Source organism: Nannobrachium achirus, assembly GCF_963921795.1.
Source record: "Nannobrachium achirus genome assembly, chromosome: 14".
NCBI lineage: Eukaryota > Metazoa > Chordata > Actinopteri > Myctophiformes > Myctophidae > Nannobrachium > Nannobrachium achirus.
The window spans coordinates 14,186,321-14,211,318 of record NC_137821.1 but is presented as its reverse complement, the minus strand read 5'-3'; the positions used below and the strand labels follow the sequence as shown (position 1 = coordinate 14,211,318).

General features: G+C 43.7%; 1 protein-coding gene across 2 annotated transcripts in view; it reads right to left on the bottom strand.

Moving 5' to 3' along the window:
- Positions 1-97: 97 nt before the first annotated feature.
- The window catches only part of LOC308298535 (dynactin subunit 1-like), a 42,656-nt gene continuing 17,755 nt past the window's right edge, over positions 98-24,998 (bottom strand). For both annotated transcript variants that reach the window (XM_080742160.1, XM_080742161.1), the window contains 21 exons: positions 23,012-23,216; positions 22,570-22,648; positions 21,398-21,557; positions 21,164-21,268; positions 19,231-19,422; positions 17,609-17,725; positions 16,936-17,088; positions 16,550-16,710; positions 15,243-15,411; positions 14,755-14,823; positions 12,837-13,049; positions 12,189-12,350; positions 10,718-10,849; positions 7,492-7,617; positions 6,290-6,432; positions 5,694-5,869; positions 4,424-4,545; positions 3,598-3,796; positions 3,147-3,220; positions 2,489-2,578; positions 98-1,451 (listed from right to left, as the gene is read on the bottom strand). In XM_080742160.1, coding sequence (XP_080598286.1) covers positions 1,314-1,451; positions 2,489-2,578; positions 3,147-3,220; positions 3,598-3,796; positions 4,424-4,545; positions 5,694-5,869; positions 6,290-6,432; positions 7,492-7,617; positions 10,718-10,849; positions 12,189-12,350; positions 12,837-13,049; positions 14,755-14,823; positions 15,243-15,411; positions 16,550-16,710; positions 16,936-17,088; positions 17,609-17,725; positions 19,231-19,422; positions 21,164-21,268; positions 21,398-21,557; positions 22,570-22,648; positions 23,012-23,216 — 2,985 coding nt within the window. In that variant the 3' untranslated portion in view covers positions 98-1,313. The remainder of the gene's footprint in view (positions 1,452-2,488; positions 2,579-3,146; positions 3,221-3,597; positions 3,797-4,423; positions 4,546-5,693; positions 5,870-6,289; positions 6,433-7,491; positions 7,618-10,717; positions 10,850-12,188; positions 12,351-12,836; positions 13,050-14,754; positions 14,824-15,242; positions 15,412-16,549; positions 16,711-16,935; positions 17,089-17,608; positions 17,726-19,230; positions 19,423-21,163; positions 21,269-21,397; positions 21,558-22,569; positions 22,649-23,011; positions 23,217-24,998) is intronic.

Here is a 24,998-nt window from a genome sequence, read left to right as displayed (position 1 = left end):
AAAAAAACATTGGTTTATTTATTGTATGTAAGGTGTTCCTTTTATTAAGCATATTAAAAAGGTGTGACAAAAAGGCTTGAGAGTTGCAAGAAAAATACAAAACTCAGTAGTGAGTGCAGGTTAATGTTCCCCCCTTGGTTATTGTTCCCATTCAACCCAGAAGAAAAACAGACATATATACACACACAAACATACACACACACCTGTCATAACTTTTATAAAACGTGACATTCTTTAGTTTTATTTTGTTTTAATTTCACATAGTTTTTAAGTAGCCTCACAGCATAATTGCCTACAGTAAGTCATATTATAAGGTTTCCAGGAAAGACAAAATAAAACATCACAAGTAAAAGACTCATGTCATGTTTATCTACCTTTATTTATATCTGCCCAACTCTACTCTGTTGAGACTCGCCAATGTTCTCAGTCTATCAGACCGCTAGTTACATAATTCCTTTTTAAGTCAAAAAGTTTACTCAAAAAGCACTTTCTGCCCAAGTCATTTTGGAATGTAACAAGCATTCAGATTGGCTTAGGACAATCATGCAGCAGTGTTAAGCGAGTAGAGCTGGGCAATGACACATTTGACCAAAAAGTGAGTTAGGCAATTATCCTATGACGCCAACGATATGTCAGTTCTAATGGCCAGAATTATGCCTGATTATTATACACAGCCGATCGAAAAGCTCACAATGTGATCGGCTATTTTCGGGCTATAGATCGATATAATTTGGACAATAGAAACGCTATAGAAAAGTGGAGGGAGGACAGAGCAAAATGCAAAAAGGAAGGGGGAAAACCTATTTCTTCTTAAAACTATTTCTTTCCAGCAGCTAATTTGGAGAGAAGTTGGGTCTCTTCTTACTTCCTTCACAGGTGTTACCAATAATACTGATGGGGCGCTAATATTATGCATGTTGGCTCACTGGAAACACTCTGCAACACCAGTGGTATCTAAGTGTGGTCCAGGGACCCTAATGGTTCCTTGGGGGTTCCAAAAAGGGTTGTAACTCTGAGAGTACACAATTGGAACCAAACTGACCCATAAGTAGTATCATTGGCAACACCTATTTTTGTATGTATTAATTTGACAAAAAAAAACAGGATTATCAGCCTAAACCTCATCTTCTTTCTCCTCTTCGTCCTGGTTTATCTGGAAGTAGTGGAGCTCGTAGCTCGGCTTCGTGTAGGCCACAACACGGAGCCAGTGACAAAGATTGTTCTTCTTCAGGTAACACCTTTGAAAGAAGTGAGACGAAGAGACCCAACCTCTCTAACAATATGGCTGCTGTGCATACAGGCAGAGGTCCTCCTCAGGCCATCAGCAGGTGGTGAACCCGCTGGAGCTGCTGCTGGGACAGGACCAGGCGGTGGACCTGCTCCTGTCCGCGGGCGCAGGGGACGGCCACGCGACCCACGAACACCGTTCCTCCCTGCTCCTCTTCCTTGGCCTGGTGGACGTCAAAGAATAGGGAATTAGAGATCGTGAGATAATGCATGAGACAGGGTTCCCACACATCTTTACCAATTAATTTCCAAAACCTTTCCAGAATATTTAACCCAATTTCCAGGACTATATATAACAATAATTCAGCTCAATAACGAGTCACTTAGTCCTATGCGCAATGCCCAAAGACAGGTAGTGTATATGCCAGTGGTTCTCAACCTTTTCAGGCTGTTACCCCAAAAATAATCATGTTTTAACTGAGGACCCGGCACCCTGACGAGCAGAGTTGAGGAATTTTGTATAACACGGTTTATTGTGAATATAGCCGATCTACATGCTCACAACGCAATTTTCACAATTTCTGCCTCTAATATTTGACAATATGTTTAATTTGTCATTTCAGAGGTATTAACAAAATCAATAACCAAAGACAATGCATAGCTATTTTTTTCCAGGACCTTCCAGGACCCTTGATAAATTCCAAAACCTTTCAAGTACTGGAAAAATATTTTTCTAATTTCAAAATATTTCCAGGAATTTCATGACCGTGGGAACCCTGATGAGAGGCCTGTCACAATTATAACATCATTACGAATTGTGTTACATAATGAAAATTAGCACCTGGCATTCATTTATTGTTGCCCTCTTTTGGATAATCTCAGGCAACAACGAACTCCCGGTAGATCATGCATATAATGGTTGCTGACGGGCAGAAACCCCTTATCTCTGGATTCTAACATTATTGTATTGTTTTCGTAAATTAAAGGCCTATTGATCATACCTCACACTAAACCATCAAAAGTAGCATATCCTCAAGCTCGATAGCTTGTCGATCTGCTGCTTGTCGATCTGCTGCTTTTGCCATTTTAAAGGCCTATTGATCAGCGCCACACTAAACCATCAAAAGTAGCATATCCTCAAGCTCGATAGCTTGTCGATCTGCTGCTTTTGCCATTTTAACCTGAATCCTGAAAAGTAACAGGTCCTGTTGTAAGGCCTGGGCTATAAAGTGCAGTAGGAAACCTTTGGTGCATGCATTACCTTAACAAAGTTGGATATAGGGAAGGTAGCAAAGTCAGAGATTGCCTTTGCCCCTGGATGCTGTGACACTACATGCTCCGCGACCTCGCCCTGAGAGAGAAGGAGAAAGAGGAGAATCATGTCATGGAACTCCTGATACAGCTGGATTTAACATGTGCAAGATATCAAGAAACAAATCTGTATTATACTGGTCAAAACACGATTGACCAGCATGCAAGCATCTTTACTTGAGCTCAGCCTGGTTTTGAATTATAAATAATCAGAATTTGAATAGAGGCTGTTTGATGAAAATAAAAAAGAAAAGGGCAGTTAGACCCATTAATATTGCATTGCTCATGACATTAGCACATCACCTTACAGCTGCTACTACTTCCAATCTCGGTAAAATCATTGATAGCTGTACTACCTGTCACGTTAGCTCTCCACCAAACAGACTATACAGACTGGCATTCGAATCAATTTGGGAGATCAGTCGGTTGGAAGTTTCACTACATTATAGGATTGAGTGGTTATGGTCTTTTATGAACATGGCACAAAGTGAACTATTGTAAACCTTCTCCAGCACCACCTGTCCAAATGGAACTTTCCCTGAGCTTCTTGTCTGGGGATTTTATTGATCTATATACAGTATATTATACACAGTAAGTTAGTTTGTCACCTTGAGTTTGTCCAGAGTCTGGCTGAGGTTCTGCAGCCGAGCCGTCTGCTCCAGCAGCTGGGCACTGGCACTGACTGCAAAATAGGCAAGGGCAAGTTAGACATTTTTGTCACTAGGATCATTTTAGCCTGCATGGTGCTTTGGAACAGAGTAGAGAGAGCATGTTGTACAAACTGTCCAGTGTCCACACACATTCACATATTTGATAGGCAAATGAGAGAGACACACACACACACACACACACACACACACACACACACACACACACACACACACACACACACACACACACACACACACACACACACACACACACACACACACACACACACACACACACACACACACACACTAGATTAAACTACTATCTAAAATCCTCTTAATTTTATTACAACAAAAAAACACCAAATCAAAATTTGTGAATATTTCAAAACTACAATAACTGTTGGACCTGGTGTCTTCCCAGTGATGTCCACCACTTTGACCCCTGCGCTGAGCTTCAGCAGGGTGGCCAGGATCTGGTCGGTCCTGCGGTAGATGCTGGTGTTGTTCAGTCCCTCGGGGAGAGAGGAGCGCTCCTTGTCCATCTGGGGCAGCTTGGCAACACGGAGCGGAGGCAGGGAGGCCAGCTGTGCTCTCATCTTCTCAGCCTAGACACAGAACAGAGAGAATAGATACCGGCCAAATGAGTACTGCACGCTTGGTATCAGTGTTCATTTTGACAGTCTTGATTTAGTTTTACTTGTCGTCTTTTGAATAAAAATCCCATTTAGTTTTAGTCCTATTATTGATTAAATTTGTAGAGCTTGTATAACTTGTAGATCAGCTAAATTCAGAGCACGAAACCCACGCGCAACCATGTATAACATGACTTTGGATTCCTTCTCAACTAGTCCCTCTTAGTCCCTTTGTGTTTGTTTTAGTCAGTTTGTCATCACTGCTTTTCTTTTCTTTCGTCTCCTTCAGTGAAAAACGGCAGACGTCCGTTTTTGTCATAGTTTTAGTCTAGTTTTTTTTTTTTATCTTCATTGCTAGAGCCCGATTGATATATTGGTTATCGGCCTTTATTCACTTTTCTTTAAGGTACTAATAATGCAGCCAGTTTGATCAGATGTTTAATCTTATAAAAGTGTTGATGCTCAAGCTTGTAATATGCACAAGTTGTGAGCTTACTACATCAAGTTCACTTTCATTTTGATTAAGTTTGATCAAACTAAGTTTGATTTCATCAAATGGATTTATAGACCAGTTGTCAGCTAATGGAAAACCATCTGTACCTTGAGTCTGATGCTCTCGTTCTTGAGATGTTTGATGGCCATTCTCTGCACTTCCACCTGCTGTCTGAGGAGAGGAGAGTCCACCACCTCCACTGGTCCTGACATGGACGCAGACATACCAACTGCATGGACAAAGGAATTTCTATTATAATATACACTGACGGTGCACCTGTTTCGAATGATATCAACGCACTTAATGCGAAATATTCACGTGCTTTCAGACTCTTCAATGCAGAGGTATCCAAGGATACTTGGATATCCAGTATCCAATATCTCACCAATGCAGAGATATTAGTAGTAAAATGTCGACATCTAGTGGTCAACCTCAGAGGAGCGCAAAAATAAAACCTGAGGTGAATCCCAGCCTCGAACCAGATGCCAAGTATGCTCTGTTCCCCGGTGTAACGCCCCACGCTACAGACCCCGAGGGAGCGGCGCGGTATTGGGCGCCGATGACCCCCGTGAGTCGCCACCGAGGCGAGCGCTAGCGAGCCGAGTTGCCGCGACGAGCGGTGGGAACGGCGCCCAATCCCACTCAGCCGCGTTACCGAGTTATGTGCCGTTATGGACAGAATAGTAAATATTCAGTCCCTCACTATCCACATCTACCCCACTAACCACGTCAAAGATAAATGCACAAAAAAGGAGTCACATCATCCGTTCATTAGCTCAGTCAGTAGAGCACGGATGCAACAAACCCACGGTTTGGGTTCGATTCCCCTGAGGGGAATAATATTCAAGGCAAGAGATATCGGCGCATGCGTACTTCAAAGTGCACGTGAACGAGTATCCCGGCGTGGATACTCCTCCGTGGATACCCTGTGGATACTCTCTGCATTCAAATGTCTGAGAAATGGTGAAAAAGTCCGGTTGAATGCGAAGAGAGCAGTCGAAGCCGGTGGACAAACACGCCATTGGTATCACTATACCAGTGAAGGGCTGCTTCATTTCAGGATGGCCATTTCTTTTCATAATAACTGCATTCCGTTTCCCGTTTCCTTGCCATTTGCAACGCTTAACGTAACTACCGTAAGCCTAATCCGAACCGCAAAATACTATGAATTACCTAATTGTAACTAGCTGGCTCTAAACCACTGTTCTCTTGTGGGGTCTGGCATTTTGGACCTCACTTGAGAAAAATACCTCACAAGGCGCACATTTGGACCACCAAAGTATAGTACCGTAATACCTGTCCACAGACACACTCTATACTTCATCCATAGACAAGATCGTAAACCAAAAATGACATTTCTTGGCACAGAACTCGTACCTCCAGCGGTTCCTTGGACGAGTGAGGCGATGCCAGTGGCCGCCGGGCCTCGTTGCTGGATGCCATCGATGGTCATCTTAGCTTGGTGGCTGCTGAGGCGCTGCTTCAGCTCCGCCTTCTCCGCCTCCAGCTGGTCAATGTCAGCCTGCAGAGCATCCATGGTCTCCTCAAACTCCCTGTGGAGGACGAGAAAGGACAGGTGAGTTAGACAGGGTGACAGAAGACAGGACAATATAGAGACATACTGCACATGTAGAAACAAAAGAGAGGAGAGAAGGAGGAAAGCAAAGACAACGAGACAGAAGGAGAGAGAGAGAGAGAAGTCATGGGAGAAACATCAAACTTGAAATGTCCTCTTCCGCCAAACTGATGAAGTGCTATTTGGGGCTGAAGCACTATACCCCTATTTTATACTTTGGATATTAGAAAATAATAGCTTATCTACAAGCTCATGACACGTCACAATGTGGGTTGTGCCATTTGAAGTATGTTGGTGGGCATTTGGGGTCTTTTGGATCTAAAAAGTCACAATCAAGGTCAAAATTACATAGATCTCAGGAATGGAGAGACAAAGTTGTGAGATCCATCATTCATACTTCTCTTTCTTCTTGAGCAGAGCGAGGGTCTCGTCCAGTTTGGTCTGAATCTTCTCCACGCGCTCATCTGCATCTTTGGTCGAGGTGTCCAGCTTCTTCTCCAACAAGCTCAGGCGCACGTTGGCCTCGCTCAGCTCCTCGCCCTGAGTGGGTATGGGGTGACGGGCAAGAAGAGGGTGAGGGCAATTAATAATTTTAACTTTGTTTTTGGACTAATATAAAATGGAAATGTGTTTATGTAGCATTAATGTCACACTCGCCATGTATTGTATTATACAGATCCTTCTCGAAAAATTAGAATATTGTGTGAAAAAGCATTGCAGATGCCATAGCACCCCAAATCATACGACTTTGGAAACTTCCCACTGGACTTAAAGCAACTCTGACTTCAGAAGGTTGACATTTCTCTATCATAAATCCTTGTTTTGAGTGGTCTATAATGAAAGTTTCAAGAAAATTTACTTTTACACAATATTCAAATTTTTCGAGAAGGATCTGTAGATATGACAAAGTGAGAAAGCTTATCTTTTTAGTCTTTTAGTTCCCAGCATTGCTTGAACTTCAATTGTGTTGTGTTTGCAATTCAAACTGATGTTGTCTGTTCTTCCAACTACTTATAAACAATTATGTTCCACTATGTTACTCAGCCCATTGGGATCTAGATATATACAAGCCTAATCTATTATCAATCATTACTATTTATGTTGTCATCAATACCGCCCCATAGATAACATAATATCAAAGGGCAGGCATTGACACTAAGGCTTGCCCACCTGCCCCCGGCAGCTAAATAAAACTTTGGGGCAGGTGAAATTTGCTTTCAGGTTGCCCGACAGGGCAAGTGCTCATTTGAGAGGGGGCGCAACCGTCTATAAACACAGCACAAGATATCTGTCTAAACACCTGAACGTGGACATAAAAATATATATAAAATGACGAAGTGTGAAACCATAGATATACATATTCAATCATAACTACATAGGTATTTGGATTTGGAGGTATTGAGGTATGATCAAATTTTTTTATTGAGTTAAATTGAGCGGTGATTACAATCTTTACCCATCATTTTATAATGGACAATTTACTTTTTGGGCAAGTGTACATGACCTTTGGGCAAGTAGAACATGACCTGTACTTGCCCGACGGGCAAGTGCCTCTGAGACCTTAGTGTCAACCCCTGAAAGGGTCTTGGTGTCAGTTACCTTGATCTTGAGGGACTTCTTGACTTCCTTGACGACGGTCTCTCGGTCCTCCAGTTTGACTCCCAGACCCTCAGCATCCATCATCTCGGCTCTGAGCGCAGCAGCGCGCATCTCCACTGGAGGAGTCTGACCAGGGGACAGGACAGGAGGACACACCACCATGAGGTCACTAGGGCTGTCACAATTATTACATGGTCGTCTAATCGTGATTTTTTGAAATAATCGTGATTATTTTTCACAATCGTCATAATCGTTTCCATGTTGAAAAATGTTCATATATTTTAAAAAAAATGAAAATTTAAAAATAGTGGAAATAGCAGATCTACAAGCTCACAACGCGTCGCATCGCGACACGTTGTGAGCTTGTAGATCGGCTATTTCCACTATTTTATGCGACGCGTTGTGAGCTTGTAGATCGGCTATTTCCACTATTTTTAAGCACTAGAAGCTGGGCCGCCCTTTGGGCGGCCCAGCGTCTAGTCGGCGACCTGGCCAACTCGGGAACGATGTAAATAGGGAATGAATGCCCCGCCCTTTAATGCAAACCCCATTATACCTGTTGTCATAGGACCCGTTTTGACCATCGGTTTGCCTGTGTCCATTTATGCCCATATATGGAGATATCTGTTATCTGTCTGTCTGTCAGCGTCCATTTTATGTCCATATATGGAGATCACTGCAGATATAGTTCTGGGTCCATTTTATGCCCATATATGCCCATATATGGAGATATCTGTCTATTTGCGTCCATTTCATGCCCATATATGGAGATCTCTGTATCTGTCTGTCTGTGTCCCTTTATGCCCGTATATGGAGATCTTTGTGATTCTGCGTAAATTTTATGCCCATATATGCCATTTGCGTCCATTTTATGCCCATATATGCCCATATATGGAGATATCTGTCTATTTGCGTCCATTTCATGCCCATATATGGAGATCTCTGTATCTGTCTGTCTGTGTCCCTTTATGCCCGTATATGGAGATCTTTGTGATTCTGCGTAAATTTTATGCCCATATATGCCATTTGCGTCCATTTTATGCCCATTTATGGAGATCTCTGTATCCGTCTGTCTGTGTCCCTGTATGCCCGTATATGGAGATCTTTGTGATTCTGCGTCCATTTTATGCCCATATATGCTATATATGGAGATATTCAGAGATTTTTTGTTGACTCATGAAGCTTCGGGCGGCCCAGCGTCTAGTCGGCGACCTGGCCAACTCGGAACAATGTAAATAGGGAATGAATGCCCCGCCCTTTAATGCAAACCCCATTATACCTGTTTTCATAGGACCCGTTTTGACCATCTGTCTGCCTGTGTCCATTTATGCCCATATATGGAGATATCTGTATCTGTCTGTATATCTGTATCTGTCCATATATGGAGATCACTGCAGTTATAGTTCTGGGTCCATTTTATGCCCATATATGGAGATATCTGTCTATCTGCGTCCATTTTATGCCCATATATGGAGTATCTGTCTGTGCCTCCAACTGTGTTGCAGACACAGTGCCGGTTCCCCCTTTAATGCAAACCTCATTATACCTGTTGTCATAGGACCCGTTTTGAACATCTGTTTGCCTGTGTCCATTTATGCCCATTATGGAGATATCTGAGATATCTGTATCTGTCTGTATATCTGTATCTGTCTGTCGGCGTCCATTTTATGTCCATATATGGAGATCACTGCAGTTATAGTTCTGGGTCCATTTTATGCCCATATATGGAGATATCTGTCTTTTATGCCCATATATGGAGATATCTGTCTATCTGCGTCCATTGTATGCCCATATATGGAGTATCTGTCTGTGCCTCCAACTGTGTTGCAGACACAGTGCCGGTTCCCCCTTTAATGCAAACCTCATTATACCTGTTGTCATAGGACCCGTTTTGAACATCTGTTTGCCTGTGTCCATTTATGCCCATATATGGAGATATCTGTATCTGTCTGTCTGCGTCCATTTTATGCCCATATATGGAGATCTTTGACCATCTGTTTGCCTCTGTCCATTTATGTCCATATATGGAGATATCTGTATCTGTCTGTCTGCAATCCATTTTATGCCCATATATGGGGGCATTCATTTTATGCCCATATATGGAGAACGCGCGTGCCCGTGGGACGAACGGTTCTCGAGATACGCGGATTACATACATACATACACACTCACAGAGATTTTTTGTTGACTCATGTGGCGTACGTGATGTCAGAGCCTTTTATGAAGTGATGTCACAATGAGTCAGAGCTTTCTCCGATTTCCTCCGGAACAGCCTGATGTCAACAATCAACCCCGCATAAGGAGATTCCGAACGTTTCGCGCCGGTTCGGGAAAACCGCGCGTCGGGTCGGGTCGAGACCCGGCACTGCACTCCGTGCCGCGGCGGGGAACGTGCGTGCCGAATCTGAAGCCGGTGGGACGAACGGTTCTCGAGATACGCGGATTACAGACACACAGACACACAGACAGACAGACAGACACACAGAGACTTCTCGCATTTATAGATAGATAACGTTGTCAAATATGTCAGTAATTTCTTTGTATATTTAGGTTATGTGTCATATCTACCATGTGCAACTTCAAAGCCTAAAAGCCAAACAGAAATGTAATTGTCAACGACAAATACACAATCAAATCGTTAATCGCAATTATTTGAGTGACAAATAATCGTCATGTAAAATGTCATAATCGTGACAGCCCTAGAGGTCACATAAAACAAGTGCTTCTCAACCTTTTCAGGCCATGCTATATTCACTCTGATAAGTCTGGCCCTGCTCGGGTGTGATTGGATTTCGCTGCCCACGGAGTTGTGGAGCACCAATCAGGAACCAGTATGCCATTGCTGGTTCTATTCTTTTTAGGTCAATATCTATGCAACGATGTTAGTCTGGCCATGCCCAATCTTGTACGATGAAGTAGGGCAGTAGTTCTCAAACTTGGAAATTTGAAGGTCGCCACTTAACTTTGACAGGGTCCAAATGGATTCAAATGGAACCAAATGGACACAGAAGGGTCCATTTGGTTCCATTTGTACACTGTCACAGTTATAGACTTGTAAAAGTCAATTTAGGCCCCCATAAAGGAACACAGAGAGTCCCAGAAATCCACTTTGAGAACCACTGAAGTAAGGCATTAATTTGCGAAAAACAAGAAAAGGTTTGAAATATGGAGACAAGGTACGTGTACAAGGTTTCTGCCCGACAGCGATGGCGGCGGCGGCGGTTACCTTGGCCTGTGGTTTCTCTGCATCGTACTCTCCCTCCTGCATGGCGGTGGCCATCTTGTTCATGGTGGCGATGACGGCGCTGCAGGCCTGGCGCAAGCACTCCTGGGCGTTGAGCTCCTTGGAGCCGTACACCTTGAGGAGGAAACACCTCAGCGTTAGAGCGTGCGTGTGACAAATGATACAAATGGTACAATATGAATGTCAAGCACACCTATCCATGCCTGGCTTTCTAACAGGGACAACATTCGATTTTTACATACTAGTCCACAGCTACACAACAACACCGGTTTCTTTTTTTGAGCGGTACAAACCGCTCCTACGTTTGACTTAGTGTGTAGGTCCCTCTGTCCCTATGTATGCACAGGCATTGACACTAAGGCTTGCCCACCTGCCCCCAGCAGGTAAATAAAACTTTGGGGCAGGTGAAGTTTGCTTTCAGGTTGCCCGACCAGGCAAGTGCTCATTTGAGAGGGGACGCAACCGTCTATAAACACAACATCAGATATCTGTCTAAACACCTGAACGTGGCCATAAAAGAATATATAAAATGACGAAGTGTGAAACCATAGCAATCATAACTACTTAGGTATTTGGATTTGGTGGTATTGAGGTATGATTTAAAATCTTTATTTAGTTAAATTGAGTGGTAATTAAAATCTTTCCTATCATTTTATAATGGACGATTTACTTTTTGGGCAAGTGTACATGACCTTTGGGCAAGTAGAACATGACCTGTACTTGCCCGACGGGCAAGTGCCTCTTAGACCTTAGTGTCAACCCCTGATGCAGTTCCAACAGCTGCAATACCGCTAGATCCCATCTGGTCACACGAGACTAACGTTCTAGAAACCGACATCGCCACAGCTGGTGTCACAGACAGAACGGCCCATACAAGGAGATATGCACGACACAGCCTCTAAGCTCAGTTCAAACCCGTGTTCACGCGGGTGTGATTCTTACATATAATTAAATAGAATGATTTAAAATAAGATGTTTTGAAAAGGTCACCCAACAGGTGGCAGAATGGAACTGGACAATGATGGCATCACGAGCAGAAGGAGCTCCTAGATGTACACAGTATTGCCAGCACCATAAAGTATAAAATTGCCATATAAATACATTATTTGTAAATATCTAGCATTCAGAAACAGATAATATTTACGCTTTAATGCTTTGGAAGCTTCTCAACTGTAAAAGGTTGATTTAAATGTATATATTGACAGTATAAAGTAAGTACCCTTGTAGGATAGACCGCTTCCAATACTGAGAGAGGGCTGATTTAGCTGTTCAAACACCTTTTTTTCCAACATTTATAAAAACATATTTATCCTTTTTGATTATGCCAAATGATAACTTAATACCATTATTTGAACATCCAGCCAGTATCTGTTGCCTTCCCTTAAAGCTTAAAGCAACCAAAATACTCCCTGAAACCCTGGAAAAGTGTCAACATTTCCGCGTAAAAGTCTACCTGTTCCACAGCGACGAAGGCCCTATCCTCTAGTTTGAGTGCGTTGAGGCCTTCCTGTTCGGCCAGAGCGGCGACCATCTGAGCGCCGGACGCGGCCACTTCCTGGAGGACCGCCACCACCCTGGTCAGCTGGCGCCGGCACTCCATCAGCGTCTCCGACACCTGGCGTTGTGTGACATGACAGATGCATATGACCAATTATCACCACCAAGGGTACACATGGGAACTTAGGGCTTCTGTAAGGGGTCCGTTTGTACAGTCAATACTGTGTAATATTCACTTTTGCCTCAAACAACGTCCTGGTCATTACAGCGTTTGACTATACTGAAATAAATACTCAAAAAGAAAGCATATATCTTGGAACAAGTCACCAGAAACATTGGTTATTTACTATAGAAACAGTTTATCGGTATGTATGTTTGTCAGTGGTTCAAACCCTGCCTGGGAAGGTGTCAGCAAGGGGGAGAAGACGATGATACACGAAGGAAGAAAAAGAGTCTCTTCAACTGTGGAACCATTATTATGCCAGTATATGCATTTATGATTGTATGTGGACTATGTCTGCCTTCGTTTGTCTTTGTATTGTTTGTTATGTTTATGTTGCTATGGACCAAGTGCCCTTAATAAAGATTGATTGATTGATTGTACCGGTGTTCCAAACATGACGGCGACGGGCGCTCCCATCACGTCCGTGCCGGGCATGCGGCGGCGGATCTTCTTGCAGAACTGCCTGATGTCGGAGCAGGAGGTGTCCAGGTCCTTCAGCAGGATGACCAGACTGGAGCCCTCCTGACCGGCGGCCAGGAAGGAACGCAGCCGGGCAGACTCCACGGCCACGCAGTCCAGACCGCTCTGGATGAACTGAGACACAACAAGCGGTGGAAGAAGTGAATCGTCTTGTCAGGTGGAAACCTTGTCCAAAACCATTCGTTTTGTATTCATCATTTTTAAATTGATTTAAAATAGTGAAAACACCGATCACACAAGCACACAACGCCTCGTGGCTGTTTTCACAACATTTGTGCGACGGCCTTGTATGATGAAGCAGGGCATTACAAATTTTAAACTTGGAGATACTCAATTTCTGCTCAACAGTGACGAATTGGTAAATGGTGCATTTATATAGCGTCTTTATCCAATTTCTGCTCAACAGTGACGAAATGGTAAATGGTGCATTTATATAGCGTCTTTATCCAAGGCGCTTTACAATGATTGTGCATTCCATTCGCAAAAATCATTCATGGAAACACTTCAAAAATGACTACCCAAATAAAGATGATGGAGCACTCAATTGGTCTGCACGTTCATTTATTGTAGAGCGACAGGGTGACTCTGTCGCTCTACAATAAATGAACGTGCAGACCAGTTGAGTGATCCATCATTTTTATTTGGGTAGTAATTTTTGAAGTGCCCAGGTAATATGTCTTTTTGATATAGTTTGTCCTTGTTGAGCACCAACGAGTCCTTCTACCAATAACTGCTGGCTGAAGCGCGCAGACATCTCCTACATTCATGGAAACACGTAAGGCAATCTGAATCAGGCGTTCAGAGTCTTGCTCAAGGACACTTCGACACTAATATTTGTCGACACTTATTACTTGCGCCAGCAGAGCGCGCAAGCACTGCGTTCGGCTGTGTATGTATGTCAGTGTCTAGCCCAATCAGGGACCAGCATTTCCTGCAAAGTCATCATTAACAGCCAATGAGGGACCAGCATTCCTGGTGATGCCAGCGGTGATGTCACTGGTATCGCCAATGGTGAGCGCACATCATGGCGCGCTCTGCCGGCGTAGGCCAATACTTGGCCTACTTGTGCTCAAGGAGCAAGTTGGCACCTCGACAAAGTGCAGTTCTACTTCTTATTTTGTTCCGATTAGATGCTTTCCACTTTTCAGTTGCAGGGTAGCTTGGGTTGGGCTTCAAGGGGCTAAAGATGTGAGCGCCATCAGGGACGTGCTGGCCATTGGGAAAAGTGGGACAACTCCCGAACGGCCGGTCCAGGCCGGCCATTAGGAAAAAATAAAAAATAAATGTCGGCCTTCGTTCCATTTTGGTGGCTGGGCTGGGCGGCCAACAAAGTAAATCGTCACTGTCGGGCAGAAACCTCGTATCTCCAAGTTTCAAATTTGTACATTTTTTCGCAAAGCAAAGCCCTGCTTCATCATACAAGGCTGTCACACAAAAGTAGTGAAAACAGCAGATCTACAAGCACACAACGCCTCGCGGTGCGAGGCGTTGTGTGCTTGTAGATCGGCTGTTTTCACTAGTTTAAATCATTTTTAAAATGGTTTTGGACATACAAGGTTTCCACCCGACAATGACGAAATATAACTCATGTAATTGGCCCACTGGCTTGTCACTTGTCATGATCTGAAATGGTAAATCTTTAAGTAGCAGCAGCGCTATAGAGAGAGATCTCTCTCTATAGCGCGCAATGAGGGCCTCTCCAACTCTTTTTCCCGGGCTGAATCATGGGCCCAGCATGTCCCTGAGCGCCATCAAAGATGCAGGAGACCGTGGAGACAGAGCAGGGACACAGGACAACACCACACACAAATGACAGTACCTTGATGTGGTCGGCCAGCTGCACGGTGCAATCCTCTGTGTGCTCCGACAGGTGGATGCTGTACAGATGCTGGAGGACACAACAGCGGTGACAAGAATTTCAGCCCAGACAAGTAACAGGCACGAAGACGTTTTCCAAAACAATGTCCCATCAGAAGGGCAAAATCGTATTGCTAAATTGACTATTAGGATGTTTTCAACTGGAAATAATAACAATAATACATGACATTTATATAGCGCTTGCCAAGATACCCAGCGTCGTTTTATGAAAAATAAAATAGACAGAAAAGCTGTGTTTATGTGTGTCTGTGTATACAGTCAGGTAGGTGCATGTGGTATTGTTTATTCATGTTTGTCTTATAATCCCCTAAGGAATGGATCTTTTTCATTCATTCATTCATTCATTCATTCATTCATTCATTCATTCATTAAAATCTATGCATGTTTCAGGTGCTAGATGGGAGACCAGAGGTCCTGAATTGCTGTTACCTGGTAGTATTTGATGGCCTTGGTGAGTGGTTCCACCTGAATGGTCTCGTCCAGCTGGTCCTTGTGCAGCAGGTCGATGAAGTAGTCCAGAGAGCGCTCGTGGACGCTCATCTCTGAGTAGAGCGTGCCCATCCTCTTAAACACCTCCACACCGCAGCTACCCATGGCCCTGGATGAGAACAGGACACCACAATGGAAGGAAAGACACTGTTAGAGGTGGCGAGAATGGACAGACTGATGACATTACAAAATGTTTTTGTGGATACACAGGATGCTCAAAAGTAATGCATTAAGAGCGTCTCACACCCGTAGTTCCTTTTGCTTTGCTCAGGGACCAATATGATACAATGTCCCACTTTCTCTTGCATCGGTTTGCAAAAATAGCAGATTGTTGTAAGCTTGTAAAGTTGCTAGTTTCACTATTCACAATCTCACATTTATACATAAAGCCTGGAATAGAAGAAGACATGCAACCTACACATAGTGGCACTGCGATTGATCAAACCAACTTATCATTCAAGTCTGTCTTTTGTTCATTCTCTGGGCTTCTCTCTCTTTTGCGAGATCTACAAGCTAACAACGCGCCACCATTCGACACGTGAGATTGGCTATTTCCACTATCAATGGACTTTTAAAGGTATAAAGTTGTCTAATATGTCAGTAATTTCTTTGTATATTTAGGTTATGCTTATGTGTCATATCTGCCATGTGCAACTTCAAAGCCTAAAAGCCAAACACAATTTAAACGACAATTAAATCGTCTAAATCATTTGAGTGACAATTAATGGTCTTGTAAAACAGTGGTTCTCAACCTGTGGGGGGTCCCCCAGATAATTTAATGTGCAACATTGTTTTCTCACTCAACAGTAAACAAACCAACATAAAGTTTAAGTGTAGAGGGTTTATGCACCTTTCTAAAGTGACAATTTATGGACTTTTTAATACCTCTAAAATGACTAATTAAACATTGCCCAAATTGTCAAATATTAGAGGCAGAAATTGTGAAAATAGCAGATCTACATGCCAAATTGTCAAATATTAGAGGCAGAAATTGTGAAAATAGCAGATCTACACACTCACAACGCCTCACGTTGCGAGGCGTTGCAAGCATGTAGATCTGCTATTTTCACAATAGAACCGTGTTATACAAAATGTAATGCCTCAACTCTTAGTGCTCGTCATTGTGGAGGGGGGTCCCCAGTTAAAATATGATTATTTGGGGGGTCGCGGCCTGAAAAAGGTTGAGGACCACTGATGTAAAACGTCATGATGGTGACAGACAGCCCTGATGCACGACGGTCACTCACTGTTCATATTTGTGCAGCGTGGCCTGCAGCAGGCCCAGGGAGTAGACCAGTCCTGAGGCGAAGCTGAGCTGCTCTCCGCGGGACCCCCTCATGGCCGCGCCCTGCAGGGGCTCGCCGTTCAGGTCAAACTTCTCCTGCGCCTGCTTGCTGATCAGCTCCGCCTGCGGGGGAAACCACACGCATTGTTTGGCTATTATCCCATTAAGACCTGAGGCCGATTCAACAAATGCCTTCTGAATCAGTAGTTCTCATAGTTTCACAATTTAAAAAAAATAGCAGGTGTACAAGCTCGCGGCAAATGGGACAGATCCATGTTGATGACATGACTTTAGAGATACTGTGAGAAATAAGGGGTGGAGGTTAAGTCATGTTTGCAGAGCACCCACCTTGCAGATGAGCCTTGGGATGAGCAGCAGCACCAGGATGCAGTCGTGGTCTCCTCCGTGGCGGAGGAAGGACTCGGGCATGAAGGAGGTGAGGAGGGACACCTGGCGGTTCGCCTGGCCCACCTCCATCTTCCTCAGCTCCATCTCGATGGCCTGGAAGAAACACATAAATCCAAATTGCAGGGTAACCATCTACTGTAAATCCATAAGGAATGGATAAAATCCTAACCCAAATAGGTTTCCTATAAATAAAGGGTACAACAAGCTTCAACTGCTACTGCTTTGCATTGTGTTGGAAATGGAATTAACATAATAATTAACATAATAACTTGACGAATGTGAAAGTCAGTTTACAGGGACAATTAGTATTTCATCAGTATTTTCAGGACAAAACATTTTCATTCAATTCATTTAATTAAACATGTCAAACGCTTTCAGTGTCTTTAAAGAAAGAAAAAAATGAAATTTCCATTGACACTTTTAAGAATTACTGTCAGTTATGTTTCATTTCATTCTAGTGCTCAATTGAACTGGAAACAATTCAATTTCTTTCCTATATGGCTTGGTACCAAGTTTTGGAAGGTCTTGCATCAGACGTTTTATGGTCTTTGGATCAAATTCCCATCAGCGCCCAATCCGACACTAGCATTGGGACGTGCGTCTCAGCCCTTACCTTGGCGTAAGCTTTGGTCTCTGCAAACTTGATCTTGAAATCAAACATCTCCGCAGGAGGCTGCTGGACCTGCTCTGCGTTGGCATTCTGCTGGTTGGTCAGCTCTCTGTTGGTCTCCTGGTGCACAGGGGGAAAGCACACGCACACCGGTGAGCAATCATTTACTGACGACTTGTTGATAATTATAGTCGCTCTCTTCTAATTCCTGAGTGTGTGTGTGTAACACAGGGATGCCCAAACCTGTTTCAAAGGTTAGAAAATATTAAAAGAACCAATGGCCGACTACAGCTCCTGACATAATGTACTTTCGGTCGGACCAAGTCACATAAATATGCATCGCTTTTAAACGATTTCATCTAACTATCATCATCAATATTTAATATCAATATCAATGTCTTTTGTCAGGTGTGTGCTCTGAGCAAAACAAATAACTCAGCCTTATTTCACATTAGCAAATGTAACCAGACGTGCAAGGTAAAAAATACAATAAAATTTCATTTCTTTGATCCCTTCAGAATGAGATAACAGGGACCAAGGAATCCATCCAAATTATAATTTAGGAATGAAGCCGTGGGCCCTATAACATTTGTCCTCGGGCCGCATTTGGCTCCCGGGCTGCACTTCCCTGCATATCCCTGTTCTAACAGGTTATGATATAAATCTGTCAACAAAGATTTTTAGAGCCATGGTTACAATTGGGAAGAGATTCAGGTTGCAGTCGGGATTAGGAATTCTGTTAGGTTTAGGGTTATAAATGGCAAAAAAACTCATCAAAGACTGCATTTATAAGAAAAGCCATCCTAAAATGTTGCGGTAAGAATAGTCGTACAAATGTGTATATGTCAACCCATTCTCACTCCCTTTGCTTCACCCTCCCGACGCCGTGTCTTTGCTTTCCTTTGCTTCACCCCTGTGAAGTTTTGGGAGTGACTATTGCGTCTAGGGTGCGACGGGGACGGAGAGTTTTTGGACGAGACAGAGTCTTAGTACGCATGCGCCGACATGTGTTTACTGGAATATTTTTCACTGACGGCCGTCACGGGGAATCGAACCCCGGTCCCTGGATTTGTATCTCCATGCTCTACCGACTGAGCTAACCAGAGTGACTGGGAAGTTCCTTTTTTTTTGTGCTTTTATCTTTGACAAAACGTGGAATGATAACGTAGTCCCTTCTTTGAGCCACATTCGGAGGCGCAAGCAGTCCCCTGGTCAAGATTTACTATTCTGTCCATAACGGCACGTAATTCGGTAACGCGGCTGAGTCGGCTCATGCGCCATTCCCACCGCTTGTCGCGGCAACTCGGCTCGCTATCGCTCGCCTCGGTGGCGACTCACGGGGGTCATCGGCGCCTGAGACGGCGCCGCTCCGTCGTTTATAGTGGCGTGAACGGTAGCGACGGGTGGCTGGTAAACCAAGAAGCCTTCAGAGCGGTATCGAATCCCGCATCAGGAACTACTTTTTTTTCTTTCTTCTTAGACCACCCAATGCGTCTAACCCTTGAGACATTAGGCAATCCGTCCGCGTCTATGGTGAGAAGCATTCGGTATTTAAGATCGCGTCGGTTGTATGAAGCATTAGGGGTGAGAACCTGTTGTATATGTGTGTAGTGATCTATATGCACCTGCAGGCTGGCAGTGAGCTCTCTGTACTTGTTGATGGTCTGCTGGTAGTCGGCCATGGTCTCCTGAGCGGCCTCCACTCTCCTCTGGGCCTCGCGGACCTTCCCGGTGCCCAGGTCCAGCTGCTCCCTCAGCTCCATCTCCGTCTCCCTGCCGTTCTCCTGGAGCTCGTCGTTCATGTCATTGATGGCCTCCTGTTGGGAGGACACAAGAGGTGACCGTCATGCGTGGTGCATATTGTAAGGCAGGGGTCTTCAACGTTTTCAGGCCAAGGACCCCTTAGTGGAGAGAGAGTTGAAGCAGGGACCCCCCACAACACATAAGATACCAAGTGTAGTTTCATCGTTTGACAGCACAATCATCAGTGTATTTTGGGTTCATCTAAATGTGTGTTTCCAGATATTTTAACCCCTTGAACGGTCAATACTTAATAAACTTGACCTATCACTCTGCTCTTTTTCCCTTCTACACCAAACCTTTTTGACGAAAATAGCCGATCTACAAGCTCACAACGCCTCGCGCGCTGCGAGGCGTTGTGAGCTTGTAGATCTGCTATTTTTGGCAACAGTTTTCAGAATATGGACGCTAGGGTTCAAGTTGTTAATATAAAAAGGATTGGAAGATTTGGATGACCCCCTGTAGTAACTCTGAGGACCCCCTAGGGGTCCCGGACCCCCTGTTGAAGACCCCTGTTGTAAGGCGTAGAACGGTGGTGGGCAACCTGGTGATGGAGAGGCCCACTTTATTCCCACACTCACTCCAGAGGGCAACATTGCATAACAGTATTGTCGAGCAGAAACCTCTTATCTCAAAAACCTCTTATCTTAATTATTATTGCTATCTTATATCAATAATGAATGCCCTACTCCGTGATTCTATGTCACACAAAAGTAGCGAAAATAGCTATAAGCTTCAAAATGTGTCTCAGTGCGACACATTTTGAGCTTGTAGATCTGCTATTTTTTACTTGGAACCATGAAAAGTAATTTTTATTTAATTTCAAACGCATTTATTTATACTTATGTTAACTTTATGAACTTAAATACAAATACATTGGACATAAAAAGACTAACATTTTAATAGTAGTCATTAAGCTACTAATATAGATTGAAGTAATTAAAACGGGTCATGTTTGCATGTTAGGAATTAACAGCTGAAATCAATATCAGTATTCCGATATTAACCTGCGGGCCGCATTAAGTGAAGGTTGCCAGTTGCTCATGTATGGCGTAGCCGTAGAACAAAGCCAAATTACATTATGGAATAAACGGGCTCCGTCCAGTGGAAACATGATACAGTAGAAATATAGAAAGCCATTTCTGTCTAAAATGGCTTTATCCTGTTGTAAATTCTCTGGTCTTTACCAGGGGCATAGTTCCGCCGATTTAAAATGAGCCCAATACGGAACTAAAACTTCCTATGATTGGCCGCTAGTTGCGCTGTTTTCCCCCTGGCCGGTTGCAAAAAGAATTGTTCTCCATTGGATCCATTCATTTTCCCCTTTCGTGTTCTAACCTTAATTAACATTTTCATGAATACTTTATGGTTCCTATCGCTAGTTAAAAATTGCCTTTCAATCACGATGATATGCGTTTTGTGAAAATAAGGTCCCATTTATATTAAAATTGATGATAAAGTTGCGGGGGGCGTGGCCAACTAAACTGATACCAGCCGGCTGTGTTCTTCTTCGTGTGCTGTATTTCGGGAGGCTCCGACCACATTCTCCCATGTATCCCTGCGGTTGCACGTGACCGTTGGCAGTAATAGCAATAGCCTCCACTGTTTGCATTTCAATCTGTGATGGCAACACCCATGCCAAGGACCCATATTGTGTAATTTGCGCTGCATAGAAACCAATGGCTTCGCTTTGTCCATATCTTTTATACAGTCTATGGTCTTCACTAGGCTAAAGAAACACTGATGTGATGCACTGACCAGATCAGTGACCGTCTCTCTCAGCTCCCGGACTTTCTCCTCCAGGTCCAGGTTCCTCTCTGTCAGGGTCTCCACCATCTCCTCCGAGCCCAGCGCAGCATCCACCTGACACACACACACACGCACACACACACACAACGTCGAATAGTGACTTTGATATTCGAATATTTGGTGAATGCCCTAGTATCTGCAAATAAGACAGTGGCCTCAGCCTGCGTCATCATGTCTGTATACCTGTTCTTTCAGCTCATCGATGGTGGCCTCGGCTGCGGTCAGGTCCTCCTGGAGTTTCTCCTTCTGGCTCCTCAGAGCGTCCAGCTCCATGTTCTTCTTCTCCGACTGCTTCTGCAGCTTCACATGCTCCTGCTTCTCTGACGACGACAGGTCGCGCATCCTGGGAACGCAGACAGGAGGAGTTAAACACTTACAGTTGGACAGGGAGGCAACCAGACCATAACCAGACTATGTCTTAAAAAAGGACAGTATGTGCGTGTGTCGAGAAAGGCAACAAACTCAGGGCATCTACAAAACATTTAAGTCAAGTGGTTCATTTGAACTCTTTTACTGCTTCGGACGTTCCTGTTCGTCCCAATTTTGACGGCGGCGCGTTGCCAATACGGCTCGTTCTTTTTACCTCGTCTGATGAGGGGTCGCGCTGCCGTGTACAGTAAGAACATCTCCCGTAATGCTGCTCTCAAAAATCCACCGCATGTTAGCAATAATGGAGTGCCAAATCACTTCCTGGCTGTTTTCTGTGGACCTGTGGCATTTCTATGCTCTGAATGTATGGCAAACGGACCCAATTCACATTAATTCTTGCATAAGGCTGCCCTCTGCCGCCAGTATGGCCAAAGTACACATTTGAGCGTCCATTGTGAAATGGATTAGTTTAGAAAGAACCAATAGATAATTTTCCATAACATCGCAAAGGTAAGCTGCTTTTTGCTGGCACCAGCCCCAATAAATAAATAATAACATCTGGCAGTAGGACAATTAAAAGGAAAATAAAACTAGCCGTTTTATTACCTTTATCTGATGTATTTTCTTTTTTGGGAGGGTCAATCGCAGCTCCAACCGCGAGCGGCAGGGTACAAACTCACTTTTTTGTATTGCTCCAAATGTTGTTTTTAGATATGTGTCGTTCACATTAACATAATACTGTCTACAGTGTTTCTACTTCCTGAAGTCTTGCAAAACAAGTTTTCTCCTGTGATTTCATCCAAAGTCGCCTTTGGGTCACCACAGTCCACAACGGCAGATCATTTGGGATACATACACTGTGCAGAGTATTATGTCATTGTGAACGACAAGTGGTTTAGTGCTGTGCCCTCGGTTGGAAAGCACTTCGGTTTTCAATGTGCTGTGACTGGACTCAAAGATCAGATGTACACATTATTAAGACTGACCTGACCAAGGCCTCCTTCAGCCTGCCGTTCTGCTCCTCCAACTGTTTGACATGATAGCTGGAGGCAGCACCGTCTGTACCTGAGAAAGAGAGAGGGAGAGAGAGAGACAGAAAGACAAGAGAGAGTGTGAGTGAGATGGGAACCACTGGACGGAGAGTCAGGGGTGAATGGGAGAGAAAATAGCCGATCTACAAGCTCACAACGCGTCGCGCGATCGGCTATATTCAGCACGCAACACCGGAGAGCAACATAAAATGACTCTCTTCTCCATCAGTCCCTCCCCAACATTTTAGTCTAGTTTTTATTTTGTTGAAGACATTTTCAATATATTTAGTCTTAGTTTTAGTCATTACCGTCAGGAAAAAAAAAACAGTCGACAAGCATTTTTCGCCATAGTTTTAGTCAACTAAATCAACACTGATGACCACTGTCCTGTACGAACCTTTCTCCTCGATCTCGTGCTTGATGATCTCCAGGTCCATGGAGAGCTCCTCCACCTTCTCCTTCAGGCTGTCCACCTCGGCCTGCAGTGACTCGGCGCGCTCCTCCGCCATCTCCTTGTCCAGCGTGGCCATCTCGATGGCGTCCGCCGTGTCCGCCATCTCCTCCATGTAGCGGTCCTTCCCCTCGTGGGCCTCGCGGGCTTCCTGGGTTAGACGGCCGAGGGAGGAAAAGGAAATAATTAGGCCTACGCGGGCAGAAAACGCCTTTTAAATCCTGACCTGAGGTTTTCTGAAAAACTTAAAAAAAAAAAAAAGTCATATCGCACTGTAATTAAAGTCGGCTGTTCCGAACCAAACCGAATTAAACTCGGCTTCAAAAGTGGAGTATGCATCGGCCTTAACAGTTTTGGACATACAAGGTTTCCACCCGACAAGGACGACATACCATCTATACTAGCAACAACTACCCACAGTGGTGTTGCCGGCTTGTGTTCCAAAATGGGATTTTATTTAATTTTTTAGTTAAAACAAAGCTATATACACCTGTATATGATACTCTCCAATAAAGCTGCATTTTTCCTGAACAAAAATGACTTTTTTTCTATTGATTACTCATGCCATGGAGAGTAGAGTTCAATAATATTTTTAGTTTTTTGTCGCATTCCTAAGACAAAAATGTGATAACAATAAATTTACCCCCATTCGTTACGGATGGGGACCCGTTTCGAAACGGGTCCCCATCCGGAATCAATGGGGGTAAATTTACTCGAATCAAATTTTTGTCTTAGGAATGTGACAAAAAACTAAAAATATTATTGAACTCTACTCTCCATGGCATGAGTAATCAATAGAAAAAAAATCACACCCGTGTGAAGTGGAGCTGTGTGTGTGTGTGTGTGTGTGTGTGTTTGAAGAAAATATGTAGGAAAAGGAGCAAAAAGTGTGTTTTGGAGAAAATTCAAGATGGCGGACAATCTATCATGGCGCAAATGGGCGTGGCCTATATGGGGAGATGCGTCATGGCCTAAGGAATCCAGGGAAAAAATATTTTTAATTTTCCGACCTACGGTTCAAGAGTTACAGGCCAAAACGTAAAGTGGGGTGTTATGGCGCCACCATGCGGCCAAATGACACAATTATTTTTCATTTAATCCTTGAAATCATTATGAACCTCCTCTCCAAGTCTTGAAACTCTAGCCCCCTATGGTTTGCGAGAGACAAATAATTGAATGTGAGTTTTTGCAATTCCCATTATAAGTCAATGGGGAAAATTAATTCACTAATAAATTAATATCAATTAAACTATAGAACCTTTCTCTTAGAAAAGTAATAGCCCACGATTCCCGAGTAAGCCGGTCGATTTGACATATGGCGCGAGTGTGTGGTGGCAAAACTGTGGGACTAGTGGCGTGCCGAAGTTTAGGAAGTTCAGGCTACATACACACACACAGACAGACAGACACACAGACAGACACACAGACAGACCCACACAGCCACGGATAGGGAGCTGCACACAGCTCCAAAAATCATTTTGGGGGTGAACTACTCCTTTAAGAAATAGCTGTGAATAGAGGGCAGAAATGCTTTGCCACAGTCAGGTAGGAACCTTGTATGTCCAAAACTGTTACTTTTTCATGAAATGGAGAGAAGAACTTGTGTTCCAATAGATCCAATATAGCCATTTAGTCACAAGCTCCTAACTACTTTTCATTGGTTCAATATTATAATTCTCACAGGCATTAATTTAAGAAATAAAAAGCAGAATACATTGAAATAATAGAGATACAAGGTTTCTGTCTGACAGCAGTGATTACAAAAATGGCTGCATCACAGTATTAAGTCAGGGGTCTTCAACATTCAGACGAAGGAACCCTTAGCTGAGAAAGAGATGAGGCCTTGACTTGTTTGACAGCAGTAACACTGTGTAGCCTGTTGGATTTATGTTAATGTGTAGTGTCAATCAGTTGACCACTTAAACCCTCAATA